The following is a 12,460-nucleotide window of genomic DNA, read 5'->3' on the forward strand; positions in this document are numbered from 1 at the left end:
TTTGTAAAAAAGGGGTATTGGTTCAAGAAATGGAGGCTATATTCTCAAAATGGATGAGATTACTACTGCCTTCCAAGGCTACAACGTAAAATGGGCACATAGCGTAATATCAATTGATAGTGCCTTTGTGGGGATCTGAACCCAGTACTCTCTATGCCTCAGTCTTTTTTTAAAAGGAGTGCGAGACCATTTGGAAACTTCCATTTTTGACTAGCTTGAAATACACAAAGAAGTTAAGAGGAAATATTTTTTGCAAGGGAATAAAGACTTTAAGATAAAGCTGTTGGATAACAACGGCTAGCTAAACTCGATACCGTGGAGTGTGTGAGGAAACAAATAATGGGCTCGAGAATGGAGTAATGGCGCCTCTACCTAATCAACCCAAATTTGACTAAGAGTTGCCACAGGCCTCTTGTCACGAAAAGATATTGGCTGGTGATTCTCCTAAAACCTTTTACTCCCGAATTCGCACAACACCTTAGAAGCACTTGCGGTGGACAATGGAAGGACCAGACTCATCGTATTCTTGCTTGGAGATCCACATTTGCTGGAAGGTGGAGAGCGAGGCCAGGATGGAACCACCGATCCAGACGGAGTATTTGCGCTCTGGAGGAGCGATGATCTTAACCTTCATCGACGAAGGAGCAAGAGCAGTGATTTCCTTCTGCATACGATCGGCAATACCGGGGTACATGGTTGTGCCGCCAGACTACATACAAGGTTAGCGCACAGACAGAACTGTGTGAAGCAAATAGGAGGGTTCGAAGCGGGCTGTCTTACCATGACGATGTTTCCGTAGAGATCCCTTCGGACGTCGACATCGCACTTCATGATGGCGTTGTAGGTGGTGGCGTGGATACCACCGCTTTCGAGACCCAAGACGCTTGGCTGGAACAGGGCCTCGGGGGCACGGAATCGCTCGTTGCCAATAGTGATGACTTGACCGTCAGGAAGCTCATAGGATCTCTCCAAGCTGGAGCTCTGGGAAGCGGTCTGGATCTCTTGCTGGAAGTCCAAAGCGACATAGCAGAGCTTCTCCTTGATGTCACGGACGATTTCACGCTCGGCAGTGGTGGAGAAGCTGTATCCACGCTCTGCCAAGATCTTCATGAGGTAGTCGGTAAGATCACGGCCAGCCATGTCGATACGGGAGATGGCGTGTGGAAGAGCGAAACCCTCATAGATGGGGACAACGTGGGTGACACCGTCGCCGGAGTCAAGCACGATACCGGTGGTACGACCGGAGGCATAGAGAGAGAGAACGGCTTGAATGGAGACATAGAAAGCGGGGGCGTTGAAGGTTTCGAACACGATCTGTGTCATCTTCTCACGGTTGGACTTGGGGTTGATCGGAGCCTCGGTCAAGAGGACTGGGTGCTCCTCGGGGGCGACACGCAGTTCGTTGTAGAAGGTGTGATGCCAGATCTTCTCCATGTCATCCCAGTTCGTGACGACACCGTGCTCGATTGGGTATCTGAGGGTTAAGATACCACGCTTTGATTGTGCCTCATCACCAACATAGGAATCCTTCTGGCCCATACCAATCATGATACTGGAAACACATGTAAGTTTGATCTGCCGGTTCAAAATTGGATTGAAAAAGCGAAGAGGGGGGGGGGGGGGGGGGGGGGGGGGGGGGGGGTGTGTGTGTATTTACCCATGATGGCGAGGACGGCCGACGATGGATGCTGTGAGCTGCGTTAGTTTTCGTTGATGGCAGAGTCAAGGGTTGGTATAATACTCGATGAAAGACCTGAGTGTTTGTGTTGGGGAGGCACTTACGGAAAACAGCTCGCGGAGCATCGTCACCGGCGAAACCGGCCTTGCACATACCAGAGCTAGAAGCGAAGCGTCAGCACACATCTGCAGCAGAGAACAGCGTCCTGTGTGGGAAATGGGGGATCGTGTCGGCGGTTTGGGGGGAGGGTGGGGCTGAGGTGCGAGTGGAAGTGGGAGCGAACTGGGACGACGGTCGGTCGGTCGGGGCGGGCGCCCAAGGGGCAGGAGACATACCCATTGTCGATAACGAGAGCAGCAACTTCTTCTGTAGCGGCCGGAGAGACGATGTTAGCCCTCAGTTCTCAGCGTCGAGACGCGATGCAGATTGGGGAGACGTTGGGCGAGACCCAGGTTGAGGTCCAGGGTGCCTTACCTTCCATGGTGGTGGGAGACGGCGAAAAAGCAAACTAAAGATTACTGAAAATGTACGTTGTGAATCGAAGCAGCAAAAGGAGAGCCTGTAGAGCAGCGGCGTACTGTACAGGCGAGAGAAAAGAAAGATGGGGAGCGCGAAGGGGAGATGGTGGAATATGGGGAAGGGTGGTGGATGGTGGTCGAAGGGGGGGGGTTTGTTGTGGTTTGTGGTTGATGGGTTGTTGGAAGGAAGATGAAGTGGAGCGAGAGACGACGAGAGAAAGACACAGAATTTTGAAGGGTTGGAAGGGGGCTCGGAGAGGGGAAGGTTAAAGTTATGTACTAGTAGCTCGCCGTCTTGCGTGGCTTGGTACTGGTGACTTGGCCAGCAGGGGCAACTCCCACCGCCGCCCTGTGTACTCAGTACTTCGTCAAAACCCAGCAAAAACTCCCACACGCACGGTTCACCACAGAGCGACAGCGCTGTCTCTGTCGTGTCTACGCACTCTCAATCCCCAGGCGACAGCAATTCCTCCAGGCTCCATCTCTTCTTCTTTTCTTTCCCGCTCTTGTGACTGCTTTGTCTTTTTGCGTGACGACGACATCTTCCCGCTCCCCGATCCGAGAATGTTGCCGCCTTGATTTTCCCCAGCAAGAGGCCAGCGCAGCACGGACTGTGCGGCCCCGGAGATACGGGAGGCCCAGCTTCTTACAAAAACCCACCTCAGCCCGGCCCACGTACATTGTTCAAGTCACCGGAATGCTGGTGCCTCCAGCATCAAGCAGCTGGAATGAGTGGCATTCGAAGAATCCAATCGAGTCCAGGGTGCCCCTTTTTTTTTTATCTCTCGAGTCCAGGGTACCTTTTTTTTATCTCTCTGTTCTACCGATACATCTCGAGATTTTTTTACGTGATAAGCTTCCACAAGCACTGCTGAGAGTCCCGAAACTCAAAATGTTCAAGAAGCTGACACTTGTTACAGATTTCCCTGACAGCTCGCCAATTCGGCCAACTCAGACCTGCGGATACCACATACGTGTACTTTCTCAGGCAAAAATATTTAAATCCGTCTGCCTCGCTCAACCGGCATCATTCGTACCAAGGACTCTTTTCGCCACGAGGATAAACGGCCCCTCGCAGCCCTGGATTGCCCCTCCACCATCTCGAAGTCAATGGTTCCGGTGGCACAAGCGACGCGTGTGCGCCAAAATAGAAACAAAAAGTTCTTGGCGCGGGCAACTCGTGGTTCTATCCAAGGACTTGCAGAAGACCCTAAGCCGCAGGCATCGGCAAAACCCATCGCGAAGTCCCTGAGGTTGGAGAGCACCAGTCGGCTGACCTTCGTGGTGCTCGCGGGTTTACGCTGGGAGACGCGCGCGCGCAATTCATCCCATGCCGACGTAGTGAGGAAGGGAAATTTCCACCGCAACATGCACCCATGTGTGACCGCAGCGGTTCGTCCAAAATTATGTAGCATGCCTCCGTCTGAAAGACCAGTCAGGCACCATTGGATTTTACCCCTCCCAGGCTATTTTATACCGTCGGGAACTGGAATTTTGGGCTGTTTGATTCGCAGAACCCTTGCTGGGCCGTTTATTTTGCTTTTGTTGGGCCCCATCTGGAATATCGCGGCTCTACAATCCTCTGGTGACCATAGAGTACTGCTTAATGAAATTGTCTAGCACGCGGCTTTGCGTTGATATTTTTCTTTTTTTCTTTTTTTCTTTTTTTTTTTTTTTTCCCCCGGAATGACAATGGCCGATGCCCGCGCCTGCTCAGTTAATTCGGCATGTGGGAACCAAAGTTACTAACTGCCACGGACGGCTAGCTGAAAGCAAATTATCTGGCCAGAAGCCTAGCTCTGTGGAAGTTGAGAGCAGGGGAGGCGGGGGGTAATTGGAAACAAGCATCCATTTTGTTTTCAAGTGAAACGCAGCATTTTCCCTGCAGGGGAGGGAGGGATTAACCATTGCATGAGCCCAGAACCTTCTTTCAACCACCTCAGATAGAGCAAAAGCTTCAGATAGCCTTGAAATGAGCACAGTTTCGCCGTGGTGGGTATGTAACAGCGGAGCACGGATTGGCAAGACCACAAAGAAAGTTAATAATAGACACACCCTACTGTAGCAGCCTCGCCGCATAACAGAAAAGAACTCCGTACAGGGTACTCCGTAGAAACGACGGAGATATAGCTCCATGGTGGCATCAAGACGGACGTGCGTCCTGGTCGAATCCTTTTAGCTTGGTCGGGCGTTCTAGATGCCGCTATGACCTTCGATAAGCTTCCACGTTTGAGCCTCTTCGTCCATGCCATCATCGAAAAATAATTGACCGCCGCTAAACAAACCTACCACCGTATTTCACTCCTAATTTCCTCTCAGTTCAATCCAGGTTCCGCTGATAAAGCCCGGGAAGATCAAGTGCATCTACGAAGAATCTAAACTGGAAAAAAAAAAAAAAGAAAGAAAGAAAGAAAGAGCAAAAAGGAACAAGACACCATGGACTCTCACATGAACAACCTCCTCAAATGGAGTATCGAAAACTCCGTGCCCGCTCAGCCCGACGATCCAGAGCAAGTCAAACAAGAGCGCTCCCTCGACCGCCTGGACACACAGGCTCTCCAGCGCCTGCTTAGCAATGCCCCCTCCGACGCAGACCTCATGAAAGCCGCCATGGAAGTGGTCAGCGACGACTTCGCCACGCTCGAAAACAAGCTCATCGCATTCGACAACTTTGAGCAATTGATTGAGAACCTTGATAATGCGAATAATATGGGGGTGCTGGGGCTGTGGACGCCGCTGGTAGAGGCGCTCAGCGATGCGGAGCCGCAGATGAGAAAGATGGCGGCGTGGTGTATTGGGACGGCGGTGCAGAACAATGAGATGGCACAAAATAAGGTGGGTTTGCTCGACAACCTTTGATTCGCCCCCCGCCCGCCTTCTTCTCTGTCCTCCGTGTAATCACTAACCAGGGTGGACGTATAGCTTCTCGACTTTAAAGCGGTTCCCAAACTGCTCTCATTGGCAAAAACGGATCCGGATACAACTGTTCGCCGCAAGGCCATTTATGCATTATCATCTGCCGTGCGGAATCACCAACCTTCACTTGATGAGCTGCAAAAACTTTTGCCAGCTGACTATGTCTCCGAGGGTGAAAAGATGAACGCTGCTGACATGGACCGTATAGATGCGATTATGAATAAATTGAAAGAGATTCCTGCATGACAACTTTTTCTTCTCCTATTTACTTTTCACATATATAAAGTTTTGCGTATTTCCTATATTTGCATCATGGGCTTGAGGAGGTTGGGCAAAAGAAATCATTGCATTTTGATTAGATGGGTGAACGGCATTGCTGCTTTGGGCGTTGGGTCATTCCAAGGAGATGGTATTCCGTACTCTGTAAGGAGATGTGATGTGATGTTACCGGCAATAAACCAGCTGGTTTCCGCTAGACACTGATTTTCGAGTTATTGAGGAGCTGCTCGAATAAATGCTGAATGTAAATACCAGGCACAAGTTTATCAGTAATCCATGAGTATATATGTTTTCAATGGTGTTTAAAATCCGAAACTAGAGTATACAAAGCTCTGAACGGAACGCCTGCAAACTCCGAATGCTCCGCAAAAATACACTTAGAGTGACAGCCGGACATAAAAGGTCATCTTTAACGAATGCAAGAGAGAGCGGATGTACACAAAAGGACAAAGCAAAGATAGTGGATATTAGCATGGCGAGGGCGGTAAAGGCATATCAGTCCTAAACTCAGAGCGCAAGACTGTATGTATAGTCATCTTCCATGTTTTGCGAAATCCAGAGGACCGCAGAGCTATGCGACATTAATGTCAGCTGTCCGAAATTCTTCTCAACGACAAAGACTGAAATTAAAAAGTAAAAGGAAAGAGTCCTACCTGACCATAATCAAGCCATTCGCAATCACATTGGCAATTCCAAAGTAAAGCGTCTGCAACGGGTATCCTTTAATGATATACTTAAGAACCATAACAGTCTAGTAACACGGTCAGCATTGACCAGGGTTTCACATAAATATGCTTAAGCAACATTTCAAAAAACATACCACGCTCCCTGCTAGACCACCAGCCAGCAACGCGAATCCTAAAAATAATACAAATCGCACTTTCCAAGCTACCCCACTACCAAAGTAGCTAAGGCTATCTGCGGTTAACCGGGATTTCTCGATCGAGTTGATCACAAGCATCCCGAGCGAAGAACAGATACCGGGGATCCAGTCGACGAATTTGATGTGAACGACAGAGCCGTTTCTGGAGCTATGGGAAAAAGCCGCCGCATCGATGAAGAAGAAAAATCCGAGGGAGAACTATCAAGTTGGAAGAATGAATTAGAGCGCGGTAAACAGCACCAGAATCGAACGGAACGGGCGGACACGGGAAAGGAGGAAGAGGATTGAAGTGCTGTTTAAAGTGGAAAGCCAGATACATACCAGAGCACCGGAGGAATAAACACCTGCAGTGCGAGCGTTGGCGCTATTCAGCCATCCTGGTTTGGAGAAGCGGAAGAGACGGTGCTCCGAGTCGTCCATGTCTGGAATTGGAAACGGACGGTCCTCGCGAAAAGATTCGGCTATGAAAGTAGCAAGAGGAAGATGAGAAGTTATTTGGAGAGTGGAGAGGTCGTAATACGATCTGCCATCCCTTTGAGTATCCCAGAGCTCCGTTGCGGTTCGCAGGCCTCCGCCTGGTCACGGAATCCGCTGATGTCAGGCACTCTAGTAGCGTGATTAGTCATCGCAGCTGTCCAATTCACGTGACCATACCAAGTCGCCATACCGGAAAAATGGGCTTTTCAGGCAACCATCAGAAAATATTTATCTGATGCAACCTGTTGAACCACAGATTGCAAGCTTGAAACCATAGATCAACCATATATTTACAATGCATGTATAAAGGGTTTAAAATATATAGAATTCAGAATAGGCTGGTATTTGGGACCAGGACAGGATCCTATTTCGCATTGAAGGTGATCCTGAATTTAGAAACAGCCAGGATTCCAAATATGAAATCTCAGTCCCATGTCCCATCTTACTCAAGAGCTTGAAGTCCCATTTCTATTTTTATTCTATAAATTATTTCCCAGTCCCATTCTTAAATAGAAAATTATATCCTACATTCTATTCTAGCAGAGAAGCTAAACTTCTATTTTCTGTTTCAGCCAGGTCTATAGTGAAACTAGACTTATAGAATCAGAATTCTCAGTCCTATTATATTAAATTTATAAAGAAGAGTCAAACTAATCAAATTTTGTATAGACTTGTTAGGAGAACCAGTCATAGATTACATGAGTTTTTCCAGAATAGGGTACAAAAGAGCTAAGTAGGTCCAATGCCCACAACTAATAGGAGAAAGTTATGTGTAAAATGTAAGAGTCCTTTAACTGGAAGACTGAATGCTAAGGTTCTCATGATTCATATAAATTATATAATTCTTATATATTCAGAGTTAGAGTTATATGAGTACTCCTGAATATTTAACATCATCTAATACTTTGTTAGTCTAGATCTATATCTGTAACACTATCTCTCTCTTCAGAGATCTCAGACTTTAAGACATAAAGCTATCAAAGTAATTTTTTATATATTGTTGTTGTAGCTTCTCTATTATTGGTAAAGTATTATAGATTCTTGAATGTATAAGCTTCTGCATTTCTACTGCTTATTTATATAGATATTCTACATGCATATCACTACTAGTTATAGTAGACTTTTTTGTTGTAGAACAGTAATTGTTTTTTTTTTATAAAAGTTCAGTGTTTTATTACATACTTATTTTTTTGTTTATTTGCTTGTCTGATTACTATATTATCTGTTGTCTGTTATTATATTGTTTATTAACAAGTTATAGAACTAGTAACTTTAGTATATTATAATACAAATATAAATAAAGATTTTCTCATTCTGTTAGGGGAACCAGTTGTAGGTCACATAGGTTTTCCCAGGATTAGGGATATGAAAGAGCTAAGTAGGTACAATGCCCACAACTGATGGGAGAGAGTTGTGTGTAAAATGTAGAGGTCCCCTCACTTGGAGACTGAATGCTGAGGTTCCCATGATCCATATGAATTGTGTGATTCTTATATGTTCAGTGTTGGGGTTATGTGAATACCCCTGAACATCTGATGTTGTCTGATGCTTGGTTGGTCTAGGTCTACATTCATAACACTATCCCCCCCTCCAGAGGCCTTGAACTCTGAGATATAGGGCCACTGAAGTGGTTTTTCATATGTTGTTATAGCTCCCCTATCATTGGTGGAGCATTGTAGGTTCTTGAATATGTAAGCTTCTGCATTACTCACTGCTTGTCTATATAGACATCCTGCATGTGTATTACTGCTGGTTGCAGTAGACATTCTTTGTTATAGGATAGCAATTATTTTATTATGAAAGTCCAGTGTTTTGTCATGTACTTGTTTCTTTGTTTGTTTGCTTGTCTGGTTGCTATATTGTCTGTTGTCTGTTGTCATGTTGTTTATCAACAAGTTGTGGGACTAGTAACCTTGGTGCATTATAACAGATATAAATAGAGAGTTCCTGGCTCTCTTCTTTCTTCTTTTCTTCTGCTTTGTTTGGGCTCAGATATTGTTTCTTGTTTGTTTTATAACTTGTTATAATATTGTTGTTGAAAGATCCTGTTATATATAATGAAGAAGGTACTCTTCTGTGCTCTGTCTGTGTTTACTTGATGTTTATGGACTGTCTGGATAAAGATGAGTCTTGTCTATAAGATACTGAGAAGAAATCTTGTTCTTATTATTTAGAATGTCAAACCTGTATCTGTTGTAATATAAGTATGTCTTCATCTGTTCTTCTTGTTATTCTGACATAGCTGTAGGTTCCAGAATCCACCATTGAACTAGTTTGTCAGCTCTTGTGACTTTAAGAAGAATACTATAGTTTTGATGCAGCTGATTCACATTGTCTGTACAATATCAAGTACATGAGTATACTTGTGTGTGAATTTTGTGGGCTTGACTCAGAAGCTGCTAAATATTACTGCTGCCAGGTCACTTCTACTGTCAAAGAACCTTCCATAAAATGTTGTTGTCCTGCCTCACATCATGTAGCCAAGACTGTGGACCTTGTGTCTGAGATGGAATCTATCAAAAACAGTCTGTCTGAGTTCCCTTGTTTGTCAAGCCCAGTTTGTACTGTTCTCTCTTAGATAGAAAATAAAGTTGCAAATGTCTGAGTCTTGCTTGACTATTTTACAACTTGTTTGATGAGTGGAACTCAAGCTCTTCAAGACAGCATGGAAACTAATCTTATAGATCTTCTATACCATCTTACTTGTTCTCAGACTAACTACTGCTTAGGCTAACCTCACATCTTCTATTAATTATCTAACTAATATTGTTTTTTCTGGTTTTTGAGGTGTTGTAGAAACACTTTATTCTCTTCATACTTCTTTATCTGTAATGTCTTTCTTTATGACTGTGTCTTCTGTTATGGTTCTGTCTGTTGTTGTACCAAATGTATCTGTAACTCCTGAGCCTTGCTTATCTATAGCTGGTTCACCACTGTTGTGACTGTGTCTCAGATACTCTTGTGGTATACCTTCTTGCTGTTAAATTCTTGATTTTGTAGGTGTGTTGTGGTCTTTATGTTTATTTTGTGTCATGTTTACCTTTCTTCCTGTATGTAGGTTTGTTTGTCTTCTTGTAATTTTATCTTTTCTTTAGATAATTCTTAAGAATTTCTTGTGCATTTTTGAGATTTTCCTCAGATTCTCATGTTGATTCCTCAATAGGGAATTCTTTCCACTTCACTAGATAACATCTCTTGCAGTAGTGTGCTTTGTTGTCCAAGATTTTGTCTACTTCCCACTCATAATGATTGTCTACCAGTACTGTGGGAGAATGTGTTGGTGTCTCACCTGTTCTTGTGCAGTATGGTTCCAACAATAAGACATGGAAAACATTGTGAATCTGATAGCTTGGAGAGAGCTTCAGTTGATATATGTTATTTTCTATGGCCTCTATCACTGAGAAAGGTCTATAGTACTTGTTATCTAACTTCTTGCAAGAATGTATTATTTGTAGATTTCTTGATGACAACATCACTTTATCACCAGATGCATACACTTTATCTTGATATCTTTAGTTATAGAACTGTGCTTGGTTCTCTTTTGCTTTTGTCAAATGTTCTACCAGACTATCTCTTAATGCAGAGATCATCCTCAGTCTTCTATTGGGTGCCATCTGTGTATCATTGTTGTTGTCAACCAACTTCTGGATCTTGTCTGGGCCCCTAGGTTCAAAGCTGTACATTGCTTTGAATGGGGACATGTGTGTTGTGGAGTGTTCTAATCTGTTATATGCAAATTCTGCATACACAAGCCACTTCTCCCAATTATCTTGTCTATGGCTACAATAGACATGAAGGTATCTCTCCAAAATCTTGTTCAGTGTCTCTGTTTAGCTGTCTGTTTGTGAGTGGAATGCTGTGCTAAGTTTTCATCTAACTTTCATGTGAAAATATAGCTCTGACCAGTATTCACTTGTGAAAACAGATCCCTAATCTGAAACAATATTATTTGGAAATCTGAAGTCTTTAAACATTCTTCTGAACAGAAGATTTGCCAACTCTGGTGTGTCAATCTTCTTTCTACACACAAGAAAATGTGCAAGCTTTGTAAATTAATCCACAACAACCAGAACTGTATTGTATGGGTTCCTCTTCTCTCCACTTGGAGAAAGATCTGTTATAAAGTTCATGAATATTAAACACCAGAGACCACTGGGTGTTGGCAATGATGCAAGCAATCCATATGGTTTGTGTGTTGGAGTCTTTTCTTATTGGCAGGTTTGGTATTTGTGTATGTATGTCTGGACATCTTGTCTTATTAATTGCCAATTATATTTTTGCTGAAGCAAGACAAACATCTTCACCACATCAAAGTGACCTGCAAATGGATTGTTGTGGTGGACTTGTAGTAGTTCCTGTCTTAGAGTCAGATTATTAGGGATGTAGATCCTGCCACTCTTCATTAAAAGACCTCATTCATCTATTTTCCACTCTGACTGCTGAGATCCTGCCTCAGCAAATCTTGCTTATACAGAGGGATTGTCTCCCTGTGCTTCTAGCAGCAGGTCCAACATGCTCACAGTTGGTTTATTATAGATCTTTTTATTTTTTGTCACTGTATTTGTATGTACATGGGGAATCCAGGATCTTCTGCAATTCCTTCATTGAGTCTCCCCAGCATCTTTGGCTGGTGCTTTCTGAACTAACTCAACCATCTTGATGCCACCAGATCTCCCCTGTGCCATCTCTACTCCACTGCTTTGAACAGCACAAGCAGCATGTACTTGGATACCTTCTTTATCAAAGAAAGTTCCTTCAAATGGGTCCCACTCTGGAACACCATCTGTGTAACATTGTTTGAGTGTATATGTCAGCAGACCAATGTCTTCTTCTAGTTTGATATAATCTGGTCTTTGTGATAATATGTTGGCTGAGTTATGCTTCCCAGAATGGTAGAGAATCTCAAAGTCATACACCCTGAGAACCTCTATCCACCTTACATGTCATCATTGTGCCACCTTGTTTGTGGACTTCATAAATAAATAAAGATTTGCATGATCTGTAATGATCTCTACAGAATACTTCATTTCTTCTAAGTACTACTGCCAATGAACAAATGCTTGGACAATGACCAACATCTTCTTATCTAGTGTGCCATAGGCTCATTGGGTCTGGTCAAACTTGAATAACCAGTAGACAACTGAATGCTACCCATTTTTGAACAGCTGTAGCAATATTGTACCTGCAGCATGTTCCAAAGTGTCCATCTTCAGATGTATTCTATGTTCTGGATTATAGTGCTGGATGACAGGCTCTCTGAAGAAGACTGCCTGCAACTTGTGAAATACTTCTCTGGCAGTAGATGTCAGAAGAAAAGATTCTTTCTTTCTTTTCTTTTCACTGTTCTTCAAGAGATCTATCAATGGTGCCATGATAACTGAGTACTTTTGTATGAACCTCCAATAGAAGTTCACAAAATCCAGAAATACCTGGATATTATGGAAACTTCATGGCAAGGGCCACTCTGTAATCATCTGTACCTGTTTTGGGTCCATCTTAATACCTTCATTATCAATGATATATCTGAGGTATAAGATTGTTTGTCTTTTGAAAGTGCACTTAGCAAGCTTTATAAACAACTGGTATTCTCTTAAATGCTCCATAACTAGTCTAATGTGTTTCTTGTGCTCTCCCTCTGAGGCTGAGAAAATAAGAATATCATCTAGGTAAACTACACAGCATATGTCAACCAGGCCTGCCAGCACCCTA

At 43.9% G+C, this 12,460-nt stretch overlaps 3 protein-coding genes across 3 annotated transcripts; 1 reads left to right on the plus strand and 2 right to left on the minus strand.

Annotated features, from left to right (window-relative positions):
• Positions 1-99: 99 nt before the first annotated feature.
• Positions 100-2,412, minus strand: ACT1 (actin). The gene is made up of 6 exons (XM_003071035.2): positions 2,153-2,412; positions 2,014-2,044; positions 1,783-1,838; positions 1,658-1,688; positions 781-1,552; positions 100-709 (listed from the first exon to the last, which is right to left on the minus strand). The coding sequence occupies exons 1-6, from the start codon at positions 2,157-2,159 to the stop codon at positions 479-481; spliced, it is 1,128 nt and encodes a 375-aa protein (XP_003071081.1). The 5' UTR covers positions 2,160-2,412; the 3' UTR covers positions 100-478.
• A 2,096-nt stretch (positions 2,413-4,508) lies between these two features.
• On the plus strand, positions 4,509-5,394 carry FES1_1 (hsp70 nucleotide exchange factor fes1). Its single transcript, XM_003071036.2, has 2 exons — positions 4,509-5,031; positions 5,119-5,394. The coding sequence occupies exons 1-2, from the start codon at positions 4,633-4,635 to the stop codon at positions 5,356-5,358; spliced, it is 639 nt and encodes a 212-aa protein (XP_003071082.1). The 5' UTR covers positions 4,509-4,632; the 3' UTR covers positions 5,359-5,394.
• Positions 5,395-5,898: 504 nt separating this feature from the next.
• D8B26_000672 (uncharacterized protein) lies at positions 5,899-6,837 on the minus strand (the record flags this gene model as incomplete). Its single annotated transcript, XM_003071037.2, has 4 exons — positions 6,596-6,837; positions 6,212-6,472; positions 6,045-6,142; positions 5,899-5,962 (listed from the first exon to the last, which is right to left on the minus strand). Exons 1-4 carry the CDS (start codon positions 6,692-6,694, stop codon positions 5,899-5,901), a joined length of 522 nt encoding a protein of 173 aa, XP_003071083.2. The 5' UTR covers positions 6,695-6,837.
• Between the last annotated feature and the right edge of the window lie 5,623 nt (positions 6,838-12,460).

This window comes from Coccidioides posadasii, chromosome 1, assembly GCF_018416015.2.
Source record: "Coccidioides posadasii str. Silveira chromosome 1, complete sequence".
NCBI lineage: Eukaryota > Fungi > Ascomycota > Eurotiomycetes > Onygenales > Onygenaceae > Coccidioides > Coccidioides posadasii.

Excerpts from the sequence above, each read along its gene's own strand:
- ACT1 (XM_003071035.2), bottom strand. Across the intron at positions 1,839-2,013 it reads GCTCTCGTTATCGACAATGG|CTCTGGTATGTGCAAGGCCG; the intron begins GTATGTCTCCTG and ends CTTCGCTTCTAG. Across the intron at positions 710-780 it reads TCTACGGAAACATCGTCATG|TCTGGCGGCACAACCATGTA; the intron begins GTAAGACAGCCC and ends CCTTGTATGTAG.
- FES1_1 (XM_003071036.2), top strand. The coding sequence starts at position 4,633 with ATGGACTCTCACATGAACAACCTCCTCAAATGGAGTATCGAAAACTCC. Across the intron at positions 5,032-5,118 it reads ATGAGATGGCACAAAATAAG|CTTCTCGACTTTAAAGCGGT; the intron begins GTGGGTTTGCTC and ends GTGGACGTATAG.